This window comes from Colias eurytheme, chromosome 27, assembly GCF_061535395.1.
Source record: "Colias eurytheme isolate Ceu_HAF_F1 chromosome 27, ilColEury1 Martin Lab GWU primary, whole genome shotgun sequence".
In the NCBI taxonomy this organism is placed as follows: domain Eukaryota; kingdom Metazoa; phylum Arthropoda; class Insecta; order Lepidoptera; family Pieridae; genus Colias; species Colias eurytheme.
Window position 1 is genome coordinate 58473 of NC_143006.1, and position 24676 is coordinate 83148.

At 35.1% G+C, this 24676-nt stretch overlaps 1 protein-coding gene across 1 annotated transcript in view; it reads left to right on the forward strand.

The window, feature by feature from the left end:
• Positions 1-24676, forward strand: part of tei (irregular chiasm C-roughest protein teiresias) — a 70769-nt gene that overhangs the window by 34673 nt on the left and 11420 nt on the right. Inside the window, exons 3-9 of the mRNA XM_090117162.1 lie at positions 16474-17144; positions 17388-17591; positions 19652-19756; positions 20337-20508; positions 20709-20819; positions 21603-21704; positions 22537-22695. Of these exons, the coding sequence (XP_089973288.1) occupies positions 16474-17144; positions 17388-17591; positions 19652-19756; positions 20337-20508; positions 20709-20819; positions 21603-21704; positions 22537-22695 (1524 nt within the window). The remainder of the gene's footprint in view (positions 1-16473; positions 17145-17387; positions 17592-19651; positions 19757-20336; positions 20509-20708; positions 20820-21602; positions 21705-22536; positions 22696-24676) is intronic.

Below are 24676 nucleotides of genomic sequence, written 5' to 3' on the forward strand. Positions count from 1 at the left end.
TGCAGTCCTTAGCTTTGAAAGTACAGATCAAACAGTCAAACACTCGTGTTACAGCTTTTTATTTATTTTGCAGCCTACGGTTTGTTATGGCAATTTTTATAACCTTTTCGTGAAATTATTATTAAATAATACTTAATCTGAAAAATATAATTCACTGACATGAAAATCTTTATCTTGCATCTATTTTTACGAAAACAACTTAAGTCGGCGGCTTTTCATATTTTATTTGTATACATGTAAATGATAAAATCCTGTTTCATCAAACAAATTATAAAAATAATAAGGGTTAACTCATAATTCATCAAATGAAATTGATACGACTCAAGCCGCTCGTAAATAGTGTTCCAAAGCACCCAGTTCCCCTTGAACTACGAGATGAGCAAAACTTAACAAGTAATGAACAGTAATTGCTGCGACCCCTAATTCAAACATTAATGTACCTACTCGGGACTCTTTAGCAGGTACTTGTGGAGAGTGGCAACAAATTATGTCCTTTGTGTTATGAAATAAATAACTATAATTGTATAGAGAATAATTTGTAATCATTCCACTTACTGTTTTGCATATAGTTAAATTTAAACATTTATTTTATTGAAACAGACTTCTTTACAAAGTGATTTTAAATCAAAATGCATATTATAATATTATTCTTCAGCGTAGAGCAGGCATGAAACTGTAGTTTTATAAATAACTATGTTTATAATATTATATTATGTTAAATATTAACTGATTAGAAAATTAATAGAATAGTTTATCAAAAATATGTGAAAAATTTGAAAATTATTCCGCGCCGTATTTTTTTTTGTAAACACGGCTGTATTAATCATCGAATAATCTGTAGGAGTCTTTTACATAATTAGTTTCCTTAGGTATTAATCAAAATCTATTTTTGGATAAAAATACGCTGTAGCCTGTAATATTACCGCCGCGGCCGCATCACATGACAGCAGAAATTGCGCGCGACATTGTCGGTTATTACCGTCGCGGCCGCATCGCATGATAGCAGCAATTGCGCGCGACGTTGCCACTTCTATAGAAACAAACACTATGAATGAATACATTTGCGAATGCAAATTCGGGGATTTTCTAATAATTATTATTTACTAGCTGCGCTCCGCGGTTTCACCCGCGTGGTTCCGCTTCTGTTGGTCTAAGCGTGATGAAATACAGCCTACAGCCTTCCTCAATAAATGGGCTATCAAACACCGAAAGAAATTTTCAAATCGGACCAGTAGTTCCTGAGATTAGCGCGTTCAAACAAACATACAAACAAACTCTTCAACATAAATTCATGATTCTTATGCTATTAAATATATGCGTATTTTTTAAAATTACGCTGTTTTTCAGACAATGTTTTTGTATCATTGTTATTTAAATGTGTGCAATGTACATAATAATATTATCTATGTATCGTGCTCTAGTTAAAAATATTAGCGAATTCAAATAGCCCATATTTGGCTCGACGGGAAGTTTGAAAAGTTAGCAAACGTGTGACAAACGACATCGTTATTCATTGTGAGTAAAGTTGAGTACACTTGTAATTTCTGTAATGTGATTTGTCGCGGATTTGTCATATAAACTATATTTTATGTGGATAAAAATGTGAACTCACATTCCCTTGGGATAAATGTATGTTATGTTGAACCTTTGTTGAACTAATTGTGTATCTCTATGACTAGTTGTAGTTATATGAAACTAGCTTTCCGCACGCGGCTTAGTCCGCTTTGTCTAAAACCTGATACATTGTATACTAAAACCTTCCTCTTGAATCACTCTATTTATTAAAAAAACTGTATCAAAATCTGTTGTGTACTTCTGACGATCTAAGCATGCATACAAACACATTAAGAAACGACTTTTCTTTGTACTATGTAGTGACAACAATATGATTTTAAAACTCTACTGAAAATCGAATGATTTGGTTGAAAATAATATCTTAACGAGTGTACCAACTACCAAGTAAATTGTCTGCTATAAGAGCAGAAAATAAATGGAATTGTGTGTCTTAAAATATAATGTAGGTGAGAGGGAATTGGAAAACAAATGAATGTCACTTTGTATACAACACATGGCTGCTGTAAGCACGCGCAATAAACAAAATGGGATGAGGAAATGGGATGTGAAATCCAGATGGGATTGCAGTAATAAGCTGTAATTACTTTCATTTTAATGTTATCAATAAAATTTGAGTGTCTGTTTGTAAAGTCAAACAGAAGACTTTTGTTGATAAATACGAATGTAACGTTTTTAAAGGATTGATATCAAAATAAATTATTCAAGTTACCATAAAGTTTGTCTGTTCTGTTTCGGTTAAATTCTTAAACGTTGGAAATTCGTTTATTTCGATGATTTTTCTTGGTACATATCTTTTACATGGAGTAATTTGGAATACTATTAATTCAGTCAGAGAATGAGGACCATTTTAAACAGTTGATAATAAAATAAATAAAGTAGATTTAAGAATCCTAAGTTAGATCCTATAAAAGGGATAATGTGTATATAATTATATAATAGTAAATGCGAAGCTAATGATTGAATTACGTATAAACTATAAATGGGGTAGCTAGAGAAGTAGAGACGGCATCAGGCATCAGCGTAACGCTCGAGATTAAAGTGTGTGAGCAATTAGCAATATCACTAACAAGCATATATCGTAATCAAGTTAATTTGCATGTCCTGAAACCGAGGGCCGACCCTAATTACAATAATTGACTAAAAAGGAACATGCGAGTAAACAAGATTATCTATCCGTTGAGGGATCGGTTATTTTTGATAAAATTACAGTATCATTCAATTTACCTCTATTATATTAAAGAATCACTTATCTACAAAACTGTATATTATATTTCGTGATATCAAAGGTAGCATAGGCGTTTACACATAGGTAACCCTACATGCCAAAATTGTTGTTTATAAGTACATACATATTTTGAAATCATAATATCAACAATCACATTATAAAACGCTTTTTGAATTATCAAATACGACTATCAACTCGATAGATTTTATAATTTCTCATTTTTCAGGTGTTTGTTTTTTAATTGAATCCAGTTCTCTTGTTAGAAATTTTGGAACCGGAAGTAGGTATAAAATACAACAAAATCCGCCCACGGCTTATCTCTCGTCTCGAGTGGATCTCCCGTTATCGCTTTTCCCTCTCAAGTTTTATTGTCGCGATACATCTTACTAACTTATCAGCATGTCTTAGTCAGGCTTTCAATTTGTCTATTTGTAAACTAAACAATATGAAAATACCATAACATTTTGTTTATTTTTTCTTGGAACTTATTAAACCACGGATAAATAAACTCATTACTAAAACTAAACGAATAAACATGATCGCGATCAATTCTACATTTTAGTTACATTCTTTGGACAAACATAAAAGTGTACATAATATTATAGTGAACACGGAACAAATTAAAAACAGTTCAAAGGTGATGTCAGGCGTTAAGGAAAATCCCAATAATATATAATGTAGCGAAGGCGGGAAACCCGGCGATCAATACGCGTTCCGCGAACTTTCTTTTATCTTTTGTGAGCGTGGAACCCATTTGAGTGGCGAAAACATTTCACTTGCGCGATTCAGGGAAATGTGTCTATACTGTGTACGATCGGAAATTAACACTGTACTGCAAAAGTAGTGAATAAGCTCAATATAGAAATAAAATTGAAATTTGGTTTGGACAAATTAATAGAAATAAGTTATTTCAAATAACTTAAAAATGCATACCTAGTGGACAGGATAGACAAACTAATTGCTTAAACTCGCAAACATAATATTTTTAAGATAACACAAAAATACACATTCCAATGTTTTTTTACTCGGTACTATGTACATTTTTGAAATCGGCGTCTGTAAATATTTCATATTATATATGGTTTGAGATGATTAATATAGCAAATTATATCCCCATAATCGTCGAATAATACGAATAAACTGAAAACTATTTGTGTATGAGCTGTCACAGAACTCACATCTTCAAAAGTAAGCGCTGTATTATCTTTGTCGCTGTAATGTCTTTATTTTAATTTAAACCGATTAACTTGTCACGCTTATCACACTAATAATATTCAACAGTCCCCACACATAAAGGCCGTAACTACTAGTATAGGGCCCGTGGACCGCCCCGCATCGTGACAGGAATTTTAATACGCCATTTCGGAATTGTGGCTCTGCCTTAAGCTATGCCGCTTTAGATTGCATTGGATTAGGGGTTTTCTTGGATTTAGGTAAGACGAGTGTATGAGGGGAAGCTTAGATGAATACGTTCGCAAGAGTGATTCGGGAAGATTGATGGCGCTGGCAGGCGATGTGTATCGTCTAAAGTGAATTAAAATGTAAGATAAAAGTTTTACAACTTTTTATGTAACTTGCTGTACAGTACGGATTCCCTCGCGGACGAACCCGCGCGTAAATTCATGTATATCAATAGCTCATGTGTTATTTCAATATCGTTCGTTCGTTCTGTTATGGGAGGTGAAATAAACCTCTTTTTAAAAAAAAGAATTTATTATTTAAACTTAGATTATAACACAATGGTTAATACACAGACTTATATGTGGTTAATACACAGACTTATATGAGTTTGCCGGCAACCGAGCTCTTAGGATGTTGGAAGTAGACTGGCTGGGATCGGATGGATAAGCGATGCGTAGGGAATATGGCGGGAAAGGAATGTGCTGACGGGATAGTTAGAGGGATGGCTGTATGCAATAATGCATACAGTCTCGGAACATAACACCTCCCGGGGGTAGTCTAAACTACGGGGTTAAAACATTACGTAGTTTAGATTTGGAGAGGAACTAAAGGAAAAATACGAAATTAATAATTAATTCTGGTGCTAGGTCCGGACTTAGGTAAAGGGGTTGAACTCTCTAATGAAACGGATTTTCTCGGAGGGGTTTCTTGGATATTTGGTATCGGAATGTTTTCAGGTTCGGGCGGTGTGTGAAGGAAACGAGAACAGTTACCGGTTTTTAAGTATAAAGCTAATTTATAAAATAGAAATATAATTATTATACTTATTACTAGAATTAAAATTATAGAATAATGGGTCTCATATTTAATTATTTGATGTTGGTTAATGATTTCGTCTATGTCGTCCGAAATCGTTTCAAATTTACGTTTTGATTTTACTGTAAAAATGTCCAAATTAATGTCCTTTAAATGCATAGGAGGCTCATTATTCCTTTCAGTCTTAAAATTACTTATATTATTACAGCATGAGTCATTAATTATATTAAAGTCGGAATTAGCAAGCGTTACATTTAAAAACATGTCTTTGAACTTAGGTATAAGCCGAATATTTTTATTATGAGCTACACAATCATTTGGGATATTCAGGATACCCGTTCCTGAAATGGTTAATATTACATTATTTCTATTGCGGCATTCTACAAATAATTTATCTTTTGGGAATTGCACGTAAATCCAGTTATAATTAGAAATAGGTTCCCAAATTGTTACATTTCCGGATATAAAATCTGTATGACACTGGACTGGCAGGGCGCTTACGACATTTGTTAATAGTTCACTTTCGCACCGAGGATTTGAAGTTGTTGAGTATACACTCGTGACGTCACATATGAACTCATTTGGGTTTATAACGGTGCAGTATTTGATAGAATCTAATGTACAGTATAATGAATTATCGGTGGTTATTGCGATGTACTTAATACTAGGAATTACATAACTAAAGGAATTAGGTTTATCTCCATTATGCGGAGTAGGTAAGGCTAAACAGTGAAATAATTTATAATCTTGTATGCCAACTAACGGAATTCGTAATACAAAAATGATCTTGTTATTAAAACTATAGCAAATAACTTTAGAGATGTTTAATAACAAATGTATATTATTTAATTCTATACTTAAAGGTAACTTACGGTCTACGGGTATGTGTCTATAGTTATCGACAAGCTCTTGGTACAGTTGCGTGGGAGTTAATATAGCCGGATGTAAAATGTTTTGTGTACTGAATAGGATGGCATTTGTTATGTCTTCTAATCGGAATGATATCGTCAGCATTGACGCTTCGAGACGAGCTAATATATTATCAATTTTTGATTTAATATTTAAGTTAATTGAAAGGTTTGAAAAATTCTGAAATTGAGAAGAGAGTTTGTCGATAGTTTCTGCGAGACTGGCCTCATTACTTTTTATGTCATATAATGTTGAATTGAATTTAGAAAAGGTAGAAGATGTGATTAAAATATTTTCTTTTAGTAATGAACTCAGTTTTTTCTCGTTATTTTGTACAGCTTGTATAGCGTTATCATATTTTACTGCATCATTTTCGTCTAAAGTGCCAAATATTGTTTTGGAGAGTGTGCCAATACCAGCAAACCAAGCCCCTCGTTTGAACTTACTACTGATCAAGTGAGAAAAAGAAGAATACTCCGATACTATGTCATTATATCGGGTTTTGAGAGGTTCTAGTATATAACTACATTCAGTGTTATTAGGATAATGAGCCTGGATTTTGTAACATATGAAACGTAATGTGCTTAAAAACGAGTTAATATTCGCTATATGCGGATTTATATAAGATATATCTAAAGGAGTTACTATATCTAAATAGCCTACATTTATATTTAATTTCCCAATCGGGTCAAAGTAAACACCGGAACTGGAGTTGATTCGATGTACATATTCGGGGTGACCATGAGCCATTGCACTGGAAATAGATTGTATAATATTTATAATTAAATCTAGTATTTATCTATGATGATTATATTAATGTCTGGGATGAAGAGAACTAGGTATAAAGTACGTTTATGCGTCACGCACATTAATTAAATTACGCATAATAATAAAACAATATATTTTGGTATAACTAAGATAATATAATTAATATAATACAATTTATAATTTAGGCGTCGCCGGGGCAATTAGCTAGTTTGACTTCATCATAGTGATGGGTTACGTGGCGCCTATTTATCAATAATGTTAGTGTATGATTTCCATTAATTTTCACAACTTTGTAAGGACCTTTCCATATTGGTGATAGGGCTTTTCGCAGCCTTAAATGATTTTTTAATAAAACGTAATCGCCTACCTTATATTGAACAACCCGAGTGTGTGTATCATAATAATTTTTGGAATTTATTTTAGATTTATTGATAAATTCTAGAGCCTTATCTCTCGAATGTTTCATTCTATGCTGTAGCATTTTTACGTATTCCGGGTAAGTAGTATTTGAACTATCATATATAGAGCTAGGGATATGAGGTTTGTGACCAAATAATAATTCATACGGTGAATAATGAGTTGTGGAATGTACGGCGGAGTTATATGCTAACATAGAAGTGAATACATAACGCGGCCAATTATCTTGATTTTCGTTTACATAAGATTTTAAGTATTCCTTTAGCGTAGAATGAGACCTTTCTAACGCGCCTTGCGTTTGAGGGTGATAAGGGGATGACCAGAGTTGCTTGATTTTAAGAAATTCGCAGGTCCTTTTAAATAAATCTGCAGTGAAGTTAGTCCCTTGGTCAGTAAGTATATGTTTTGGTATTCCAAATAGGGAAATAAAATGAACGAGGCATTCGCTTGATTCCTCGGCTGTGTTACTACGCAATGGATAAGCTAATGAAAACTTCGTTAGGTCATCCTGCATGGTGAGGATAAATTTATATTTGGCGGAGCCGGACTCCGGTAAGGGACCTACTATATCAATTGCTAACCTTTCAAACGGTGATGTTGACGTCGACGTTATAACCATTGGCGCTCTATTTGTTTTACGTAGGGCTTTATTAGCCTGACACAGTTGACAGTTTTTGATGTAATTTTCAACGTCAGAGCCCATGTTTTTCCAATAATATTTTTCCTTAATTCGATTCAGTGTTCTTGAGCAACCTAAATGTCCCGCAATTGGTAGGTCATGATTTTCTTTTAAAATCTTCGGAATTTCACTAAGGGCTGGATAAATTATATTATTCTTGTATATGTGAATTATGATATTTGTTCCGTCAAAGAGATAAGTTAACATATTATATATCTTAACAAAAGAATGCTTATCGAATGGATTCTTAAAATCGGAAATAGCAATTTCATTAACAGTTGGATATATCATCATTACTTGATCACGCAAATATTTAAGAGCCTTGAAGATATCTGGATGAACCTTTGTAAATAAGAAAATGTATGTCTTGGTATCGATTACTAGCGGTAAGAATGAACACAGTGATCTTTCTAACTTAAGGAATTCTTCACGTTCAGGATTTGGGCAATTGTTGAGGACATCGCAGGCATATGGCATGGATTCATCCATGTCTATAGAGGTTGGTATTACGATTAACTTTTGTATTGATTTTAATAAGGTTTCATTATGTTCTTTGATGTGTGCATTATATTGTCTAGGTGGTGATTTTAGAAATTTATTATAGGTTTCATCTGTTACAATTTCAGGTGATTCTGCACCTTCCGAATTCGGTGATGTAGCAGGTAAGGTTACAGGGATTTCAGGATCAAGGATACCGCCAGGTAAGGTTTCAGGATTCTCGGAGTCAAGGATAACAGCAGGTAAGTCTTCAGGATTTTCGGGATTTGGAATGACTGCAGGTAAGGTTTCAGGATTTTGCCAGCTCGTAGAAGGTTGTGGTTCTACTGTTTGGTCAGGTAAGTTTCGGTTAGGCTCCAATGGGCTTGGCAGTTCAAATTCGGGAAAACCCGGACTAATATTGTCTAATTGAAACGATGGAGGTGAAACAAGGAGGTCCATGAGGTCTTTATCTAACGCATCAATGTGAGATCCGTCGTTAGGTTGATTTGAATCTACGTCATTTTCAGGAAGGACGGGATTAACAGGATATCTAGATAGGGCATCGGCATTTACATTAAATTTACCCTTTTTATACTGAATTTCATACTCGAATTCCTCAAGTTTAAGACGCCAACGAACTAGGCGGGAACCTGGATCCTTGCAATTGAAAAGCCATTGCAGCGGCTTGTGATCGGTAATGATTGTGAAACGATGACCGTAGATATACGGTCTGAAGGTCTTTGTTCCGAAAATGATTGCTAGACATTCTTTTTCTGTGACGCTATAATTACACTCGGCTTTGTTCAAACTGCGCGAAGCGAATGCAATTGGACGATCTTGTCCAATTGGGCCTTGGGACAGGATGGCAGAGATGGCAAAATTTGAAGCGTCACACGTTAATAGGAATGGCCGTGAAAAATCTGGATAAGCTAAAATAGGAGCATTTACGAGTTTATCTTTTAAGGATTCGAAAGCTAGCATTTGTTCATTTTCCCATTTGAAAGGAACGTCCTTTTTGAGAAGGCTGGTGAGGGGCTTTGCTAATTTTGCGAAATGGGGAATGAAACGACGATAATAAGACACTAAGCCTAGAAATGATTTGATATCCTTCGGATTTTTCGGAGTAGGAAATCCGGTCACGGATTTAGTTTTATCTGGATTGGGTTTGACACCATCTTCTCCAATCACATGCCCTAGGTATGTAACTTCCTTTCGTAAGAATTGACACTTATCGGGCTGGAGTTTTAAATTAAAGGACCTGAGTCTGTCGAATACGGCTCGGAGGTTATTGATGTGCGTTGCTAAGTCGTAGGAGTAAGTGACGATATCGTCGAGATAGACAAAACAACGGCTGCCTTGTAATCCAGAGAGGCAGTTATTCATTAGCCTTTGAAAGGTAGATGGGGCGTTTTTCAGCCCGAAAGGCATTCGATTGAATTGGAAATGTCCCTGAGGGACGGAAAATGCTGTTTTCTGAGCATCCGAAGGAGACATAAGAATTTGATGGAAACCAGAGCACAAATCAAGAGTAGAGAAATATTTACTTTTACCTAATTGATCAAGAATTTCATTGATTTGTGGAATTGGATAAGTTTCACCGATTGTTATATCGTTCAGCTTTCGATAATCGATCACAACTCTCCATTGTGGCTGACCATGAGAATTTGCCTTTTTAGGCACCACCCATATGGGTGAGCTCCATGGAGAACAAGACGGTTCAATAATATTTTGAGTTAACATTTTCTGTATTTGTGTTTCTACTTCCTTTTTATGACATTCGGGAAAACGATAAGATTTAGTATGAATCGGGACATCGGTACTAGTTTGAATCTTGTGCTCTATGGCTGTGGTGTGGCTTAGCTTATCATCTGGGAGATGGAAAATATCTGCATACTGAGAACAAAGTTCTGTGAGGGAATTATATTCCTCGTCGTTCAAATGGTCTAATTTTAAGGATTTAATTATTTCTTGAATTCGTTTAGATACACTATGATAATTATTATTGTTTACTTGAAATGCAGTAAGATTTAAAGGAACTATATCGAGATTTAAATTAGATTTTACCGTAATAGGAGATTCTGAAATATTAGCAACCGTCAGGTTTACGCGATTATTTTCTTTGACTTTGACTATACAATTGGAAATTAGTAGATTTTCAGAAAGGTGTTGGTCTACAATCACACCTTCTTTAAGATTGGCATTGCGGACTGAACACTCTATCACAGTTTCGGTCCGAGCAGGAATAATAAAACAAGGATCAACAAAATGCAATTCGATATCTAAGTTACCTATCCTTAAGGTGTCATGAGTATAATCAATTTTACAACCAAAAGCTGTTAAGAAATCTGTACCAATTATTCCGTCATACGGTAAATTAATTTGCTTAATAACGTGGAATTTGAATTTTACTGATTTATTATGAACTAGTTTAAGACCGAGTAAGAAGTGACCTTCCGTCAACGTTGGTTCATCGCCAGGGTCAATGCCCTTGAGGTTAATCGGTTCCTTAGTCAAATTAGGATATTTAATAATACTAGATTGCTTGATAAGACAAATAGCGGAACCAGAATCTACTAATAAAGACAATGGAATATCGGAAACTGGAGACTCTAATAGGACATGCGGCAATAGCCTTTTGGATGTGTCTAAATTGATTTCATAAACTTCACGATCGACATCTTTGGTTACTATAGATGTCGTTAACGTTGGGACTTGTGGCTTTACAACCCGGGATTGGTTATTCTTCCGATTAACCTTGGAATTTGAAGGATGGCTTGTCGAGCCTGATATAGTAAGGTCGTCGGTTCGGGGCTGGCTACCCTGTTGATTGACCTTGGAATTTAAAGGGTTGGCTGTCAAGCCGGATTTGATAAGGCCGTCAGTTTGGGGCTGGTTACCCTGTTGCATGACCTTGGATTTCGAAGGATTGGCTGTCAAGCCGAATTTGATAAGGCCGTCAGTTTGGGGCTGGTTACCCTGTTGCATGACCTTGGATTTCGAAGGATTGGCTGTCAAGCCGAATTTGGTAAGGCCGTCAGTTTGGGGCTGGTTACCCTGTTGCATGACCTTGGATTTTGAAATAGGAATTGTGTCGACTTTGGATACTAGTCTCGTGCGACACTGAGGCGAGACCCTTATTCGTTTAAAGGGTCTGGTGATGAGTCATCGTGACCATAGGATGCGTCAATTTCGTCCTGACCTACAGGATCGGATTGTGCTACATATGTTACTCTAGGTGTAGGATGGTGCTGTGCTCTAAATCGATTATTATTGAATTCGCGCCTTTTGCATTGCGAGATATCATGACCAGGGAGTTTACAATAACGGCATATAGGCTGAGAATTTTGCGGAGGACCGCTAAATCTAGCTCCGCGGAATTGATTAGGATAAGGACCATTTTGAGGTTTGATTGACCTTGGCCTATTGTCGTTATTGTGATTGTTAGGCTTCTGATCACCTTGAGGGCGTTTATAAAGTGTTTGTTGGATACGTTCTTCCGAGATTGCGAGGTTCACTGCCTCGTTAAGATTTTTGGGTGATCTACATCTAACGATATTGGAAATTCTGGGGTGTAGCCCCATTAAGAAGTGATGGAGGGCTAAATCCTCCATCGCTGCTGTTCGACCCGGAAGTTCTTTAGCCTTCGTAGTGGACAAAGATATCTCGGTAAGAAGTTGAGAAAGATTAGTCTCGACCCGCAATGCATACTGACTAACGGTCTCCTGTGAACCCTGCCTGCTTTCTTGCAGTTCAGTTAAAAGATGAGAATAATGTTTGCGTTGACTGAACTGCGTTTTTAAGAATTCTTTTAATTGCTCCCATGTCCCAAATTCTTTAATTGAACAAGCTACTTCCGCTCTACCGCTCAACTGACTTAAAATGTATTTGAACAATATAGGTTTCTGCTTATCGGATGCATATTCGTATGCGTTATTGCAATTGACAATAAATGAATTTAAAGTTTCCCTATTCCCATCATAGGGTTTAATGAATTTAAAAAGAATATTAATATCTAGTTCAGCCATAGCTAATGCGGCTGCGGCTTGTCTGGTAATTCGTGGTGAGCCCACGGGAGATTTTACAGATTCACTATCGCTAGGAATTTCTTCCGGAACGGGAATGAACAATTTACTATCGTCAACCCGCGATTTTGACATAATATTTTAATATTTAAAAATGAAGCGGAACAATTTTAATTTAAATCAATCTGTACAAAATAACGGCACATAGAAAAATCATAAATTATACACGGGCTCTCTTACTATGTTGATATACAGTTAAGCAATAACAAGCGACTTACAGTGCATGAGCAGCGACGATAATCGTTGTGATAACAAACATCCGGTACATCATAGATATCTCTTAGAACACTTATATTTAGTCTTCGATCTTCGGGAACCCTCTCGACACGGATACGACGCTACTTGCAGACAGCAACAGGCAGGACCACTTTCAGGACACGCGCAGGGATGAGGAGCGCCTGTAGCACTCCGACGCAGCAGAAATCAGACGGGCATTCAATATAATATATTCTATATGTAGATTTGCGCTTTATTGATTTGCGCCTTCCGGCTGATACACTTGAATACACACACTTATGCACCTGGAACCTTCCGGTTCAGCACTTATGCACACTTTTGAACTTAACTTTTTGCACTTAACAATTTTCGGACTGTAGGAACGTGGAATACGGAGCGAGTCTAGGGTTGCCCGGCACTGGAATTTCCGTATCCCACCGCTGCCACCAAAATGTTATGGGAGGTGAAATAAACCTCTTTTTAAAAAAAAGAATTTATTATTTAAACTTAGATTATAACACAATGGTTAATACACAGACTTATATGTGGTTAATACACAGACTTATATGAGTTTGCCGGCAACCGAGCTCTTAGGATGTTGGAAGTAGACTGGCTGGGATCGGATGGATAAGCGATGCGTAGGGAATATGGCGGGAAAGGAATGTGCTGACGGGATAGTTAGAGGGATGGCTGTATGCAATAATGCATACAGTCTCGGAACATAACAGTTCGTTTCAGCCGTGGGACGTCCACTGCTGGACAAAGGCCTCCCTCAAGGATTTCCAGTACGACCGATCACCGGCGGCCTGCATCCAGCGGCTCCCTGGATATATATTATATATTTCAATATATAACATATATATATTACTGTAAAGGTTCATTTTAATCCGTCCAGAAGGTAGATTTTTCGTAAAAGAGTAACATCCATCTATACTCATAAACTTTCACATTTATAATATCAGTAGGATAATAATGTGGGATCTAATCTTCTAATAATGACTTGATGTATAAAATCAGAGAACATAATATATGTAATTTCTAAGTTTCCATAAAGGACCGTAATAAGTAGTTTAATTAGTTAAATGGTTAACGACATGCCATGGAAATTAGCAATTTATATTAACATGAACGTGGGTGTTTCGTATTTGTCGCTTATTCATTGGATTTGTTTACGGTAACTTTTAATAGTTAATACATGTTCGAAGTACGCTGTGGGAATATTTATTTTAATCTAAAATAAATAGAATGGTCACTTTTATTATTTATCAAACATATTTATTAAGTTAGTGATTAAAATTCATAAATATTTATATAAAAACAACGGGCATAATGCATAAATTCATACTATCATCAATGACTTCGATATTCCATGTATTAAATAACATTAAATAATCGATATTCTATTGTAGAAAATACTAAATCCAAGTAGAAATAACGTCGCGTATCGAGATTCGTAATACCGGTAATACGATTAGAGTAGTTGTGATTCTCAGCGAGCGTCTCAGACTAGCCGGCAAATACGATGGGCTAATTGAGTTGAAATTCAAACGTGTGTGAAATACTAAGCAACTCGTGAATTGGCAAAACTAACTCGAGTTTACGGGCGAGTGAGTGAGGAAAATGTGCCCGTCCTTGCAACTAAATAAATGTGAACACAATTATATCTAATTCCAACTAGACAGCATGTATCGTTAACTAGACTTATGCTTTCGATACCAGTTTATTTTTAGAAATTATCACTTACTTAATTATCTATTACCTCAGAGAACACGAAGTACTCATTTATCTCATGCCTAAATTATCTTCAGTAGTGTACATACATCTTTTCTTCTCTTTACAATATAAGATAACTTTTAACGGTGCAGAAGTACACCACAACACTATCGCTATTTGTACAGAGATCGACTTTTGTTGCCCAAACCTGGGAGTTTCGGGACAAAGATAGGTAATATACATCTATTTTATTCTCTATAAAAGTCAAGTGCGTCCAACCTCAGAGTGAGGAATTATTTACAGAAGGGCGTATTTGCGCAGTGATGAGGAGGATTTTAATAAAATATTAACGGCGCTTGAACTTGATTTAGTACCGTTTTGTCTGCTCCTGCCAGTTTCTTGTTTTATTTGAGAACTTCTTACAACTAATTTTATTGGGGTTTTACTTGGATAATCAATGAGCTAAATGTGTAGGTACAATGGTCTATAGATAACGGTATTTTGGAAGAAGTTTATGATAATTTTGATATAAATGAAATACTATAATCGGCATGCTTCATCCTGAGCTTTCATCTCGATTAAAGTAGTGTGAATTTTTATCTAAATGATGGTAAGTCAATCTTCTGAAATCTGAAATTCACTATTTTTTAAGTGTTTATATATTTTAGCATGCTTTTTTTACGTTTATGAAAAATATTTTTTTTTTTTCAGTTAATGAGCTCCCAGTTCGTTACTCCGAAACCTATTTTTTAAATATCTCATCCTCATTCTTCCTCTATTTAAAGTGTTTAAAGTTTAAACCGACATTCGCAACAAAGTATCACAATAGAGCTAAACAGGCGCACCCACTGTGCCCACCGCCAGCAAAAAACCGATAAACTTACGTCAGCGAAACAAGGCTTGCATAAAAGTTACATTTAAACAGTTCCAACATGAAACTCCACAAAGTTCGAACAATAAAATGATCGTGTTGACCGCACGAGCGGCAACTCATTAAGTTAACGGCAAATTATTTTCCGGCAGGCGGCGGCCCTAGTTCAGACTTGTTATGAAACTAGCTTTAGTTTCCCATCCCTAAACGTAAAGTGGCCGTTTTAAAAGTTGCTTCTAACTGCTCATTTCAACATTAGCATACGATTTATAGAATAAGCTTTGAGCGTGAGGTCTTTGTTAAATTGTTTTAGACAAAACTATTCAGTTTTCCACTGTAAACATTTTGATATCAATCCTGGGAAATTATTACGTTCAATAGCTACAACCAATGCTTCAACCTCGATTTGTTTCGTAATTTGTAAACGTCTAAATATAGATATTCACGTCTTATTCAAAGGGTAGGATTATGGTTAGGTAAAAATTTACCCTTATATTTTAGGTTCGTAGCTATCTCAATTTTCATCAAGTTTTTGCATATTTTTGCAGTGAAGGTGGATGATTACAACATTAATTAGGTAAATTGGATAAAGAAAGAAATGAGTGATAATTTATGTAATTCGATGGTGGCGTTAAGGCGTATCTTTTTACAATGGCCCATAATTGCGAAGGACAATTGTGTAAGAACTTTGTTGCCGGTGAGAAGCTAAAGAAAGCTTGAAGGCTCACCCGCCAGTCGGCTCCCCATCTGTTCGCAATTTGTTGTCATTAAATTCAATTCAGCCTCTAATAACTTTTCTCTTTGAACAATGTATTTCTAATTCAAATTTCTGTCTAAAACAAACTCTCAAAATTCAAAGTTAACTAAGAAAGCGCTCTTAAATTTCTAATTTCGGAAGTTTCTGGACGCTTCTAAATCAAAACATAAACAAGTTAATTTTTCGTCATTCGTCTTCGAATTCAATTTGGCAATTCCCAACGATTTTCGGATGCTGAAATATATTTTTGTAATTTCTCTCAATGCTTACGTATTGAATAATATTAACGTAAACAAAATGATTAATGCTTTTACAATAAGGCTCGTTTGCATGACTCAGAATTGTCTTTCATTTTATGGTTATTTTGAAACGTTTTAAATCCATGGTATAGGTGAATATTTAAATTTTATAAGAACTGTTTATTCAATAAATGAAAAGGTTGATATAAATCACAGTTTATTTTACACGTTTATTTGTTACCTATGATAAGGTTAGATTAAGTTTTCCATAACTAAACAAAATATGATATTATAACTTTATGCTAATATAATGTTTCTTTCGCAGGCTTCTTCCCTGCTGTGCTCACCGACCAGAGCAGCTCCGAGCGCTCGCTCGCTTCTCTGGACGAAGCTGAGCTCCTCCGCGACGCTCCCCTTTACCCCCCTCTTCAAAGCTCTGACACTTATCGCTTCGACTCCCAACCGACCCTACAAGATGACAAGCAAAACATCGAAAGTGATCAAACGAATATAGAAAACGAATATTTTTATAAAACAGACGATTCTGTCCTAAATCAACCTGATGTAGAAATAAGAAATGTTAAAACATTTGATGTTTATGATGAACCAGAAACAAATATTGAAGATAGTGTTGTAGTGGCGCCGGAACGCACTGAAAAATTAGAGTTTATCCAAGTTGTTGAACCGCAGAATAATGTTTTTGAAATGTATGCGAATGAGAGAGATTTTTTCACCCCAGATAATGTTTATAATAGTGAAAATCCATTTAAGACTAATATAGTAGCTAGCGATCTGCCGATAGAAACCAGGGAACCTAGTGCTGGTTTTATAGTTGCACCGGGATCAAATTCCGACGAAGTGAAGAGATTACTAGATGACGAGGCTAAAGTGGAAGACGAAGATGATAATAAAGAACCTAAATTAGAAAACACTGATACAGAAAATGAGGCCAGAATAAAACGTAGCAGTGGTCAGGCTTGGGAAAAACCAGCAAAGGTAATTTAATTCATAATTTACTTTTTTACTAAAAGAAAGTGATTATACTATTACTATTTACTATTACTTTTCTAAAAGAAACTGATTATAACTCAAAGATGGTAATAGTAATAAAATATCTTTGTCAACGTGAGTTAATGCCGAAATAATAATTCTTATAAGCATATTTTTGCAGTTTAAAACAAATTTATGATTATTGATGTTACTGTAAATATATTCATTTATCTCCAAATTTTTTATTAGTCCCGCCGCGTGAAAACGGGCGACACCATCCTGAACATCCGAGGCGCGGTCCGCGATGCTATAGGCGACGCGGGCGCCGCGCCCGGCCCGCGCGCCTCCTCGCGGGTGGACGCCTTCGTCATCAGACCCTCGCCCGTCATGCGGGACGAGCCCAGGGACCAGGCCAGGGAGGCAGAGTCCAGGAGGGAGAGACAGCCGCCGCAGGTATGGAGGTTTCATATATATTCAGTATGTCTTTGGTAATAATGTTTTCTATGGATATCAATTTTTCAAATCACAGTTACCAAAATGTAGGTATAGACTTCTAGTTATAAACACAGTAAGATTTGATCAAGAACTTGTGCTTATATTATATTAATTCATAGTATGTATTCGATGTACACTTTTATGTATTTAACAATTTCTCTTAAAATTTAGTCTTTTTAATTAATATTCGAATAAGAAGCTTTAATTGCTGATTGCAGTTACATACATGTAGATTGTAGAAGCTATTAATTTTTTTACACAATATGTATATTCGTAGTTGAGCATGCAAATATTAATTCCCGTTAATACAGCATCATTAAATTATTACTTTATATTCTTGTTGTCGAATTAATCACAGGAATAAATTGAGTTCGACTCCAAGATTTGTTTTAGGATTTAATAATTATTAAAAGCAAACGGACACACGATACGCAATTAAAAATTAAATTAATAATCTCCAATTGGGTGCTGGGCTCGAAGAAAATTGGTGGATGAATTTTCTGTTTCGCGTAATAAACTACATATAATAAACAGCGCTGAATTGAATTTATTTTCTAGCAAAAATAAATAGCTCTCAACTAAACCGCTTCAAGATTTTTAAGAAAAAGAAACCGAAAGACAGGAACAAATCACTATAATCAAGAAATCTCTTAATTATTGTAGTACACTGAATTGCCTCTTACACAGAATGACTTAAAGGATTCTTGCGAGCACGAAATAAGCCACTCTCAACTCAAACTCAATTAATTTGAGAGGCTTATTAACGGCGGCCTTTAAAGAGAGCCCCTCAAATTGAAGTTCCTTATTTTTTTCGTCTCAATTTTCTTGGCGAACATGTTTTGTGAATTTTAAATTTGAATAAAGTTGTTTTGTTTCTTGAACGTTTTTATTTTAGAAAAGCTCCGAATGAGTGGATTGATTTATGTTATGCATGTGTGTGTCGGTTTACATATAATATTATGTAATATGTATACATACAGGTTTGTGTGTGTGTGCATGTTTGTATGGAATTAAAATATCGCGCTATTAAAGGTGAATATAATCACTATCACTACATAGTATAAAGCAAAGTCGCTTTCTCTGTCCCTTTGTAAGCTTAAATCTTTAAAAGTAAGCAACGGATTTTGATGCGGTTTTTTTTAATAGATAGATTCTCGACGAAGGTTTTAGTATGTAATTTATTAGGTTTTAGACAAAGCGGGCGAAGCCGCGGGCGGGAAGCTAGTTTTTCTATATTTAGCATCGTGACCGCCTACATGCACCCAAATCGTCAAACGTTATGTTTGGAATTGTTCCATCTTTAGCAATGAAAGCCTATATTATATTACACGTAGTAGGGTATTTTGTTTCTTAATTATTAATTGGCTTGTATAATATTTCTTAAACAACAGGTACGAGTAGTTGCTCACAAGTTATACCTGTTATTTTGCTAAATTTCATCCTGTAAATATCTTGTCTTTTAAACAATAAAGCTTGTCTTTCTATATCTAATTCCTATCTTTGAGTTGTTCTTGTAAGTGTATTCAGCGTTATTGTGTCTCGATAAGGAAGCAGACAAAGGGCCCTCGAAACAGAGACATCTTCAGGATTTATTACTGAATTTAGGACCACATTTTAGGTATTATGTTACTTGGAAAGTAAATACTCGACTCTTCTACTTTTAATTTTGATTAAATTGATATTTCTTGTTTGCTCCTTTTTCTTTGACTTTGATGAATAGACGTTTCCATTAACGAATAATATTTAATTTACTGTAGTTATGAGGAGGTATTATTAGGTAGGTTACAGTTTTTTAAAGCTACATCGATCTAATTAATTGTGAATTGATGTTTATTTTAACGGTTTGCTACGAAAAATATACCTACTATGATGAAAATAGAATTTCATCTTACAATCCTAATTATATATTTTGAACCTCTCAAAGGTTCAAGTATTTGTAGAGATGGCTGAGCAATAAATTGAATGTTTTGCTTGCTTTGGTACTATAAAGCAGTATTGATTCTTATGTATTGTTTTAGCCACAAAAATTAGAGAAAGAACTTCTAGTGGAAGCTCACGCGCGCGCCCGCATCGCCTGCGACCTCGTCAATGCTACCAATATCCGATGGTATAAGGACAATGAGGTGGGACATATAACATTAATTTATTTCTAATCATGCCAAAGAAGTTTCACTTCTGACACGTGTGCTCGGCACACACGCTCTTTTTTATTTAAAGAAAGAAAGAAAGAGTTCGTTGATCTGTCTCGTTTTGAAGCCTTAATCTAAAGGTGCGATATTGTTTAAAACTTATATTTTGGAGGTAGCTAAAATTTCGGCTGTCAGTTTGGGACCAATTAGTGATTCCAATTTTAATTAGTTTCAGAATGTTTGTTTGGTTTTATTTATTATTTATTCTATCATCGGGAGTGCGCTGTATCTATTTGATATCGTGATATATAAGAGTGTTTTAATAATGTAATACGGGCTTATATAAAGTAATAATGATCAGTAAATGCGCCATCTTTCATATCCCTGCATTAATATTACAATTTATTTTGATATCTAGCAAATTACAAATCACGAAAGACTAACAATTTTAATTACATCACTTCAAAAGTTACTTTTCTTCATAGCACTAACAAATGGATCTGCGTCATCCGAATATTGTGATAAACAAAATAAAATAAATGACGATAAAAGCGTGATAATATTATATCGTTAGCAAGTAACGCTCGGGGTATCCGCGGAGAGCGCGGGCGGCGAGGCGTACCGGTCGGGCGAGGCGGTGGAGATCCCGCGCGCGAGCCGCCACCACGCCGCCAAGTGGCGCTGCGGCGGGCGCGACCGCGCCGGCCGGCCCGTCGCCGGCCTGCCCACGCGACTGCTCATATACGGTATGCAGTATACGATACTCAATACGAACACATTACACTGCATTGCACAAACATTGTTTATAAACAAATTAATGGACGTTTCAATGAATGAAAAAGACACAATACAATTAGAATTTAATAATACTGTAAAAATTTCTCATTAATCATACCAGTGTTCAAAATGCAATCCATTTTAATATTAACAAAATATGATCCTATAGAACCAGTCAGATCGGTGTATCTCGCGGTGGATGGCAGAAGATTGGATGCGGGCAACACGTGGGTGCCGGTGCGTGACAAAACTGTACTGGAAGTGCGCTGTGTTGCTGAAGGTATGTAAATAAATATAATTTATGGAGATGAGTACTAAAATTACAACTTTTCGTAGAATCGATATGATCTATGTTGAAATAGATAATATTATGTATTTTGATGAAGACAAAGTGATTTACGAAAATTTGAAAACGGTCCGGTCTGTTTTGATCGTTTATTTATTTATTATTATATTATTTGGAAAATATTAATTATTTTATTAAAATATGATAATGTTGTATTACTTTTACAAAAATCTTTGCCTATATGTTTTACTTTGAGGAATAAGATATCGTTAATTATAGACTCAAATAAATAATATAATGGAAAAGTAATTACGCTATTAATTAATACGAAATTGGATATTGAAAGCTCATTGCTTTTATTTGGCAAATCTTCTGAGATTTTATTAGTTTTTGTTACGCTAATATCAACTTGTATTAGCTACGGTATCGAATGAACTCAACTAATAATTAATGTAATGTTATTGTGCTTCGAAAATTTAAAGGCGGTTAGTTAAATTACACACAAGGGACTTCTAAAAGCCATTTGATAAGTAACATCGTACAGGAGAATTGATATTCCTAATGTTTTAATGATGCATGCGGCAAATACTATTTTATTTTTGTATACTCATCTATTTTAAAAGCATAAAATGATTGGGTAAATGATTAGGTATTCAGCTTAACTCGGCGAAAGGAAATAAAAATTATTTGGTGTCCCCCAGGGACCTGTATAAAGACCATAACATTATAAGTGAAACAACATTTGATATTTTTTTTGAAGTGAATTTATTATGTTAGGTGGTGTGCCTCCACCTGATCTATCATGGCGGCTGCTCGCGTTGGAACCGGCGCTAGACCACAGACCATATTTACGGATACACCACACGAATTATTCAGTTGGTAAGATGATATAATTTCTAACAATACTTAATCATTAGAAGTAGTTTGCGGGATTGAGTAGGTTTTTTACAATGATGATGTACTTCAATATTGATATTTTTGTTGTGTATATTTTTAATCTACTAGATACTTTTTACAAATAATAATACATAACAGCATATCGTTGGATAGATAAATGTATCTACAAAAAAATGATATACAGATAAAATCTACGTAACAAGTCAAATGTGTTCTACAATAAGTATCAACATAATGTAAAATGTAATTAAATTAATTACAGCAGTAACAATAACATCATAATAATTATGATAGTGTTGTGTATGATGCTACTATTGTAATTGATGCTGTTAACCCGTCGCGCGTACTGCTCATAGCCGGCACCGATCCCGATAGTGTCGAGGTAGTTCACAAAATCTAGCTTTTTTATGACTACTGGGTTTGAAAATTGTATTTACCCTATTGTTCTATAATTATATGCCATGTATGATATAATATTTTTGGAAAGAAGAAGAAACTAGTTATAGCATAAAAATGTAATCATGACGATATATTATTTCTATATAATTATAGAAATTGATTTTATTTTGATTTAATTTTAATTGCATACATACTAACACTTACATGATAATGCTGAGTTATCAAATGATCATATTCACGTTTTCATATCACTACACGATTGTCAAATACATTCACTTATATTTTCACACATTAACACAACGTATTTCACTATGAATAATAACAAATCTCCATTATATGTGTTGTTGATATTTTTGCTGTCGATGAAGAGGTTAATACTGATAACAACGATTATAATATATTTGGTGTCGCTCAGAGGGCATGTCGTGGTCGCGCGTAGTGGTGACGGCGGCGCGCGAGCTGCACAACGCCACGCTGCAGTGCGCGGCCAAGCAGCGCCAGCCCGCGCCCGCCCATCACAACTCCTCCAAGCACTACGACGTCATGACCGCCAAGCTCGAGATACATGTCACTTGTGAGTATACACGATTCGTAATGGGCCTTTGTTTTGTACAAATGTTATAATTTGGATTGATTCGTGATGAAGATTTTGGATGACAAATGTTCTATGAAAAATGTAATCCCACCAAAAACATTTTCATGTAAAATGTTGCCAAGACGAGCCCATATGACTCGCACTATCAAAAAGTTATCAGATCTCATGTAGAGCCAAGCTTCTAACACTACACGCCCTAACTCTACAAGGCCTAACTTCACAAACTCTACACCTTAGTCAAAATATGTGGCTTGGCCATTTCGCTACATTCACATCGGCGTAAGGTGAAAAATTAATTCACTGTTCATTACTTTTGTGTTATACAATAGTTCTTGTAGTAACGACTTCCCTCGCGGCGCTTGTCACGCACGTACGTCTTTTTAGTTGGTGCAAGTTAATTAATCATAATCTTAACTTCGTGATCTAATAAATCTGTAACTTGAAATAGTTGTTGTGCTAAATATTAATAAATAACAAGAATAATTCAAATCGTAAGAACCAAGAAAACAGTGTTAAAATAAGTGAACAAAAGTGATTAGTGAAACAAAGAAATCTGCAAGTCATTTCAACTGTCGCTAAGTCGTAAGATCAATGACCTTGAAGTTAATCACATAATTAATAAAGTAGATTACGGACTTAAAATTCGCACAGTACCTCAACGAACGCTTGGCAGTACTTTGAACCATACAGACTGCGTTACCTAATAACCCGAGGGTCCGAGGTTCGATTCCAACTGGTCACCAGATTATATTATTTTTTATTATTATTTTTTTTTTTTTATTTTCTCTCCTAACCACAATTCAACATGCAACGTACTCCACCGCAAAATAATGCCTCTTGCCTCTCTGAAACAGAAGTTCTAAAGGCACAAGTCCTAGATAAAAGGAAAAACCTAACGAAGAGACAAAAGAGAAGAAGAGGATCACAAGAAGAAGACTCTTGTAAGGAAACTGATGTTCATTTTAAGGAGGAGATATTCGCAAAGATTGAATCTTGGAAAGCAGACCAGGAAGCAATATTAAAGAAGTTATGCGATGATATAAATGAAGTTAAATTACAAAATACATCTATCCAAAAAGCAAATGCTGAAATGAAAAATTCTTATGGCGAAATAGAAAAATCACTAAATTTTATTTCCCAAAGATATGAAGAATTGAATAATGTTGTATCCGCTCTGCAAAAGGAAAAAAGAGAGACAATGGACTATGTTAGATCCCTAGAGGAACAAATTGAAGATTTGCACAAAAATCAACGCTCAACCATGTTGGAATTTCGTAACATACCCTCTAGTCTAACTAAATCGCAATCAGATTGTATTGATATTGTTACTAAATCCTGCGATGCTATACAAGAACCTATTAAACCATCTGATATCAAAAATATAATACGAATTTCTGGCAAACAAAATAAAGAATCAAGTACCATTTTAGTAGATTTTCCATCAACCATTTTTAAAAACAAAATTCTAGAAAAATTGAAGAACTTTAATAGAAATAAAACTTCTCAAAACAAATTTAATTCGAGTCATATTGGACTGGCCTGTTCAACTACTCCCATCTATATAGCAGAAAGTCTAACACCAAAAACTAGGAAGCTTTTCTTTCTTACGCGAACATTTGCAAATGAAAATCACTATAAATATTGTTGGACATCCAACGGAAGAGTATTTCTAAGAAAAGAAGACAACGCTAAACAAGCTCTTATTAAAAATGAGCATCAGCTGCTTTCACTTAAAAATTCATTGTGACTAGATTTTAATTTTAGTTTTCGAATAAGCTTTACTAACCACTACACATCAATTTATACACTTTTACCACTACATTTAAGAAATATAAACTTCAGTACACGCACAGATTTTTACACTGTTATTAATGAAAAATATATTCTAAAAATAAAAAAATGTCGTTCTTGTCTACACCATAAGGTGGCCATGTTTCTAAATGATATGTTTTTCTTAAAT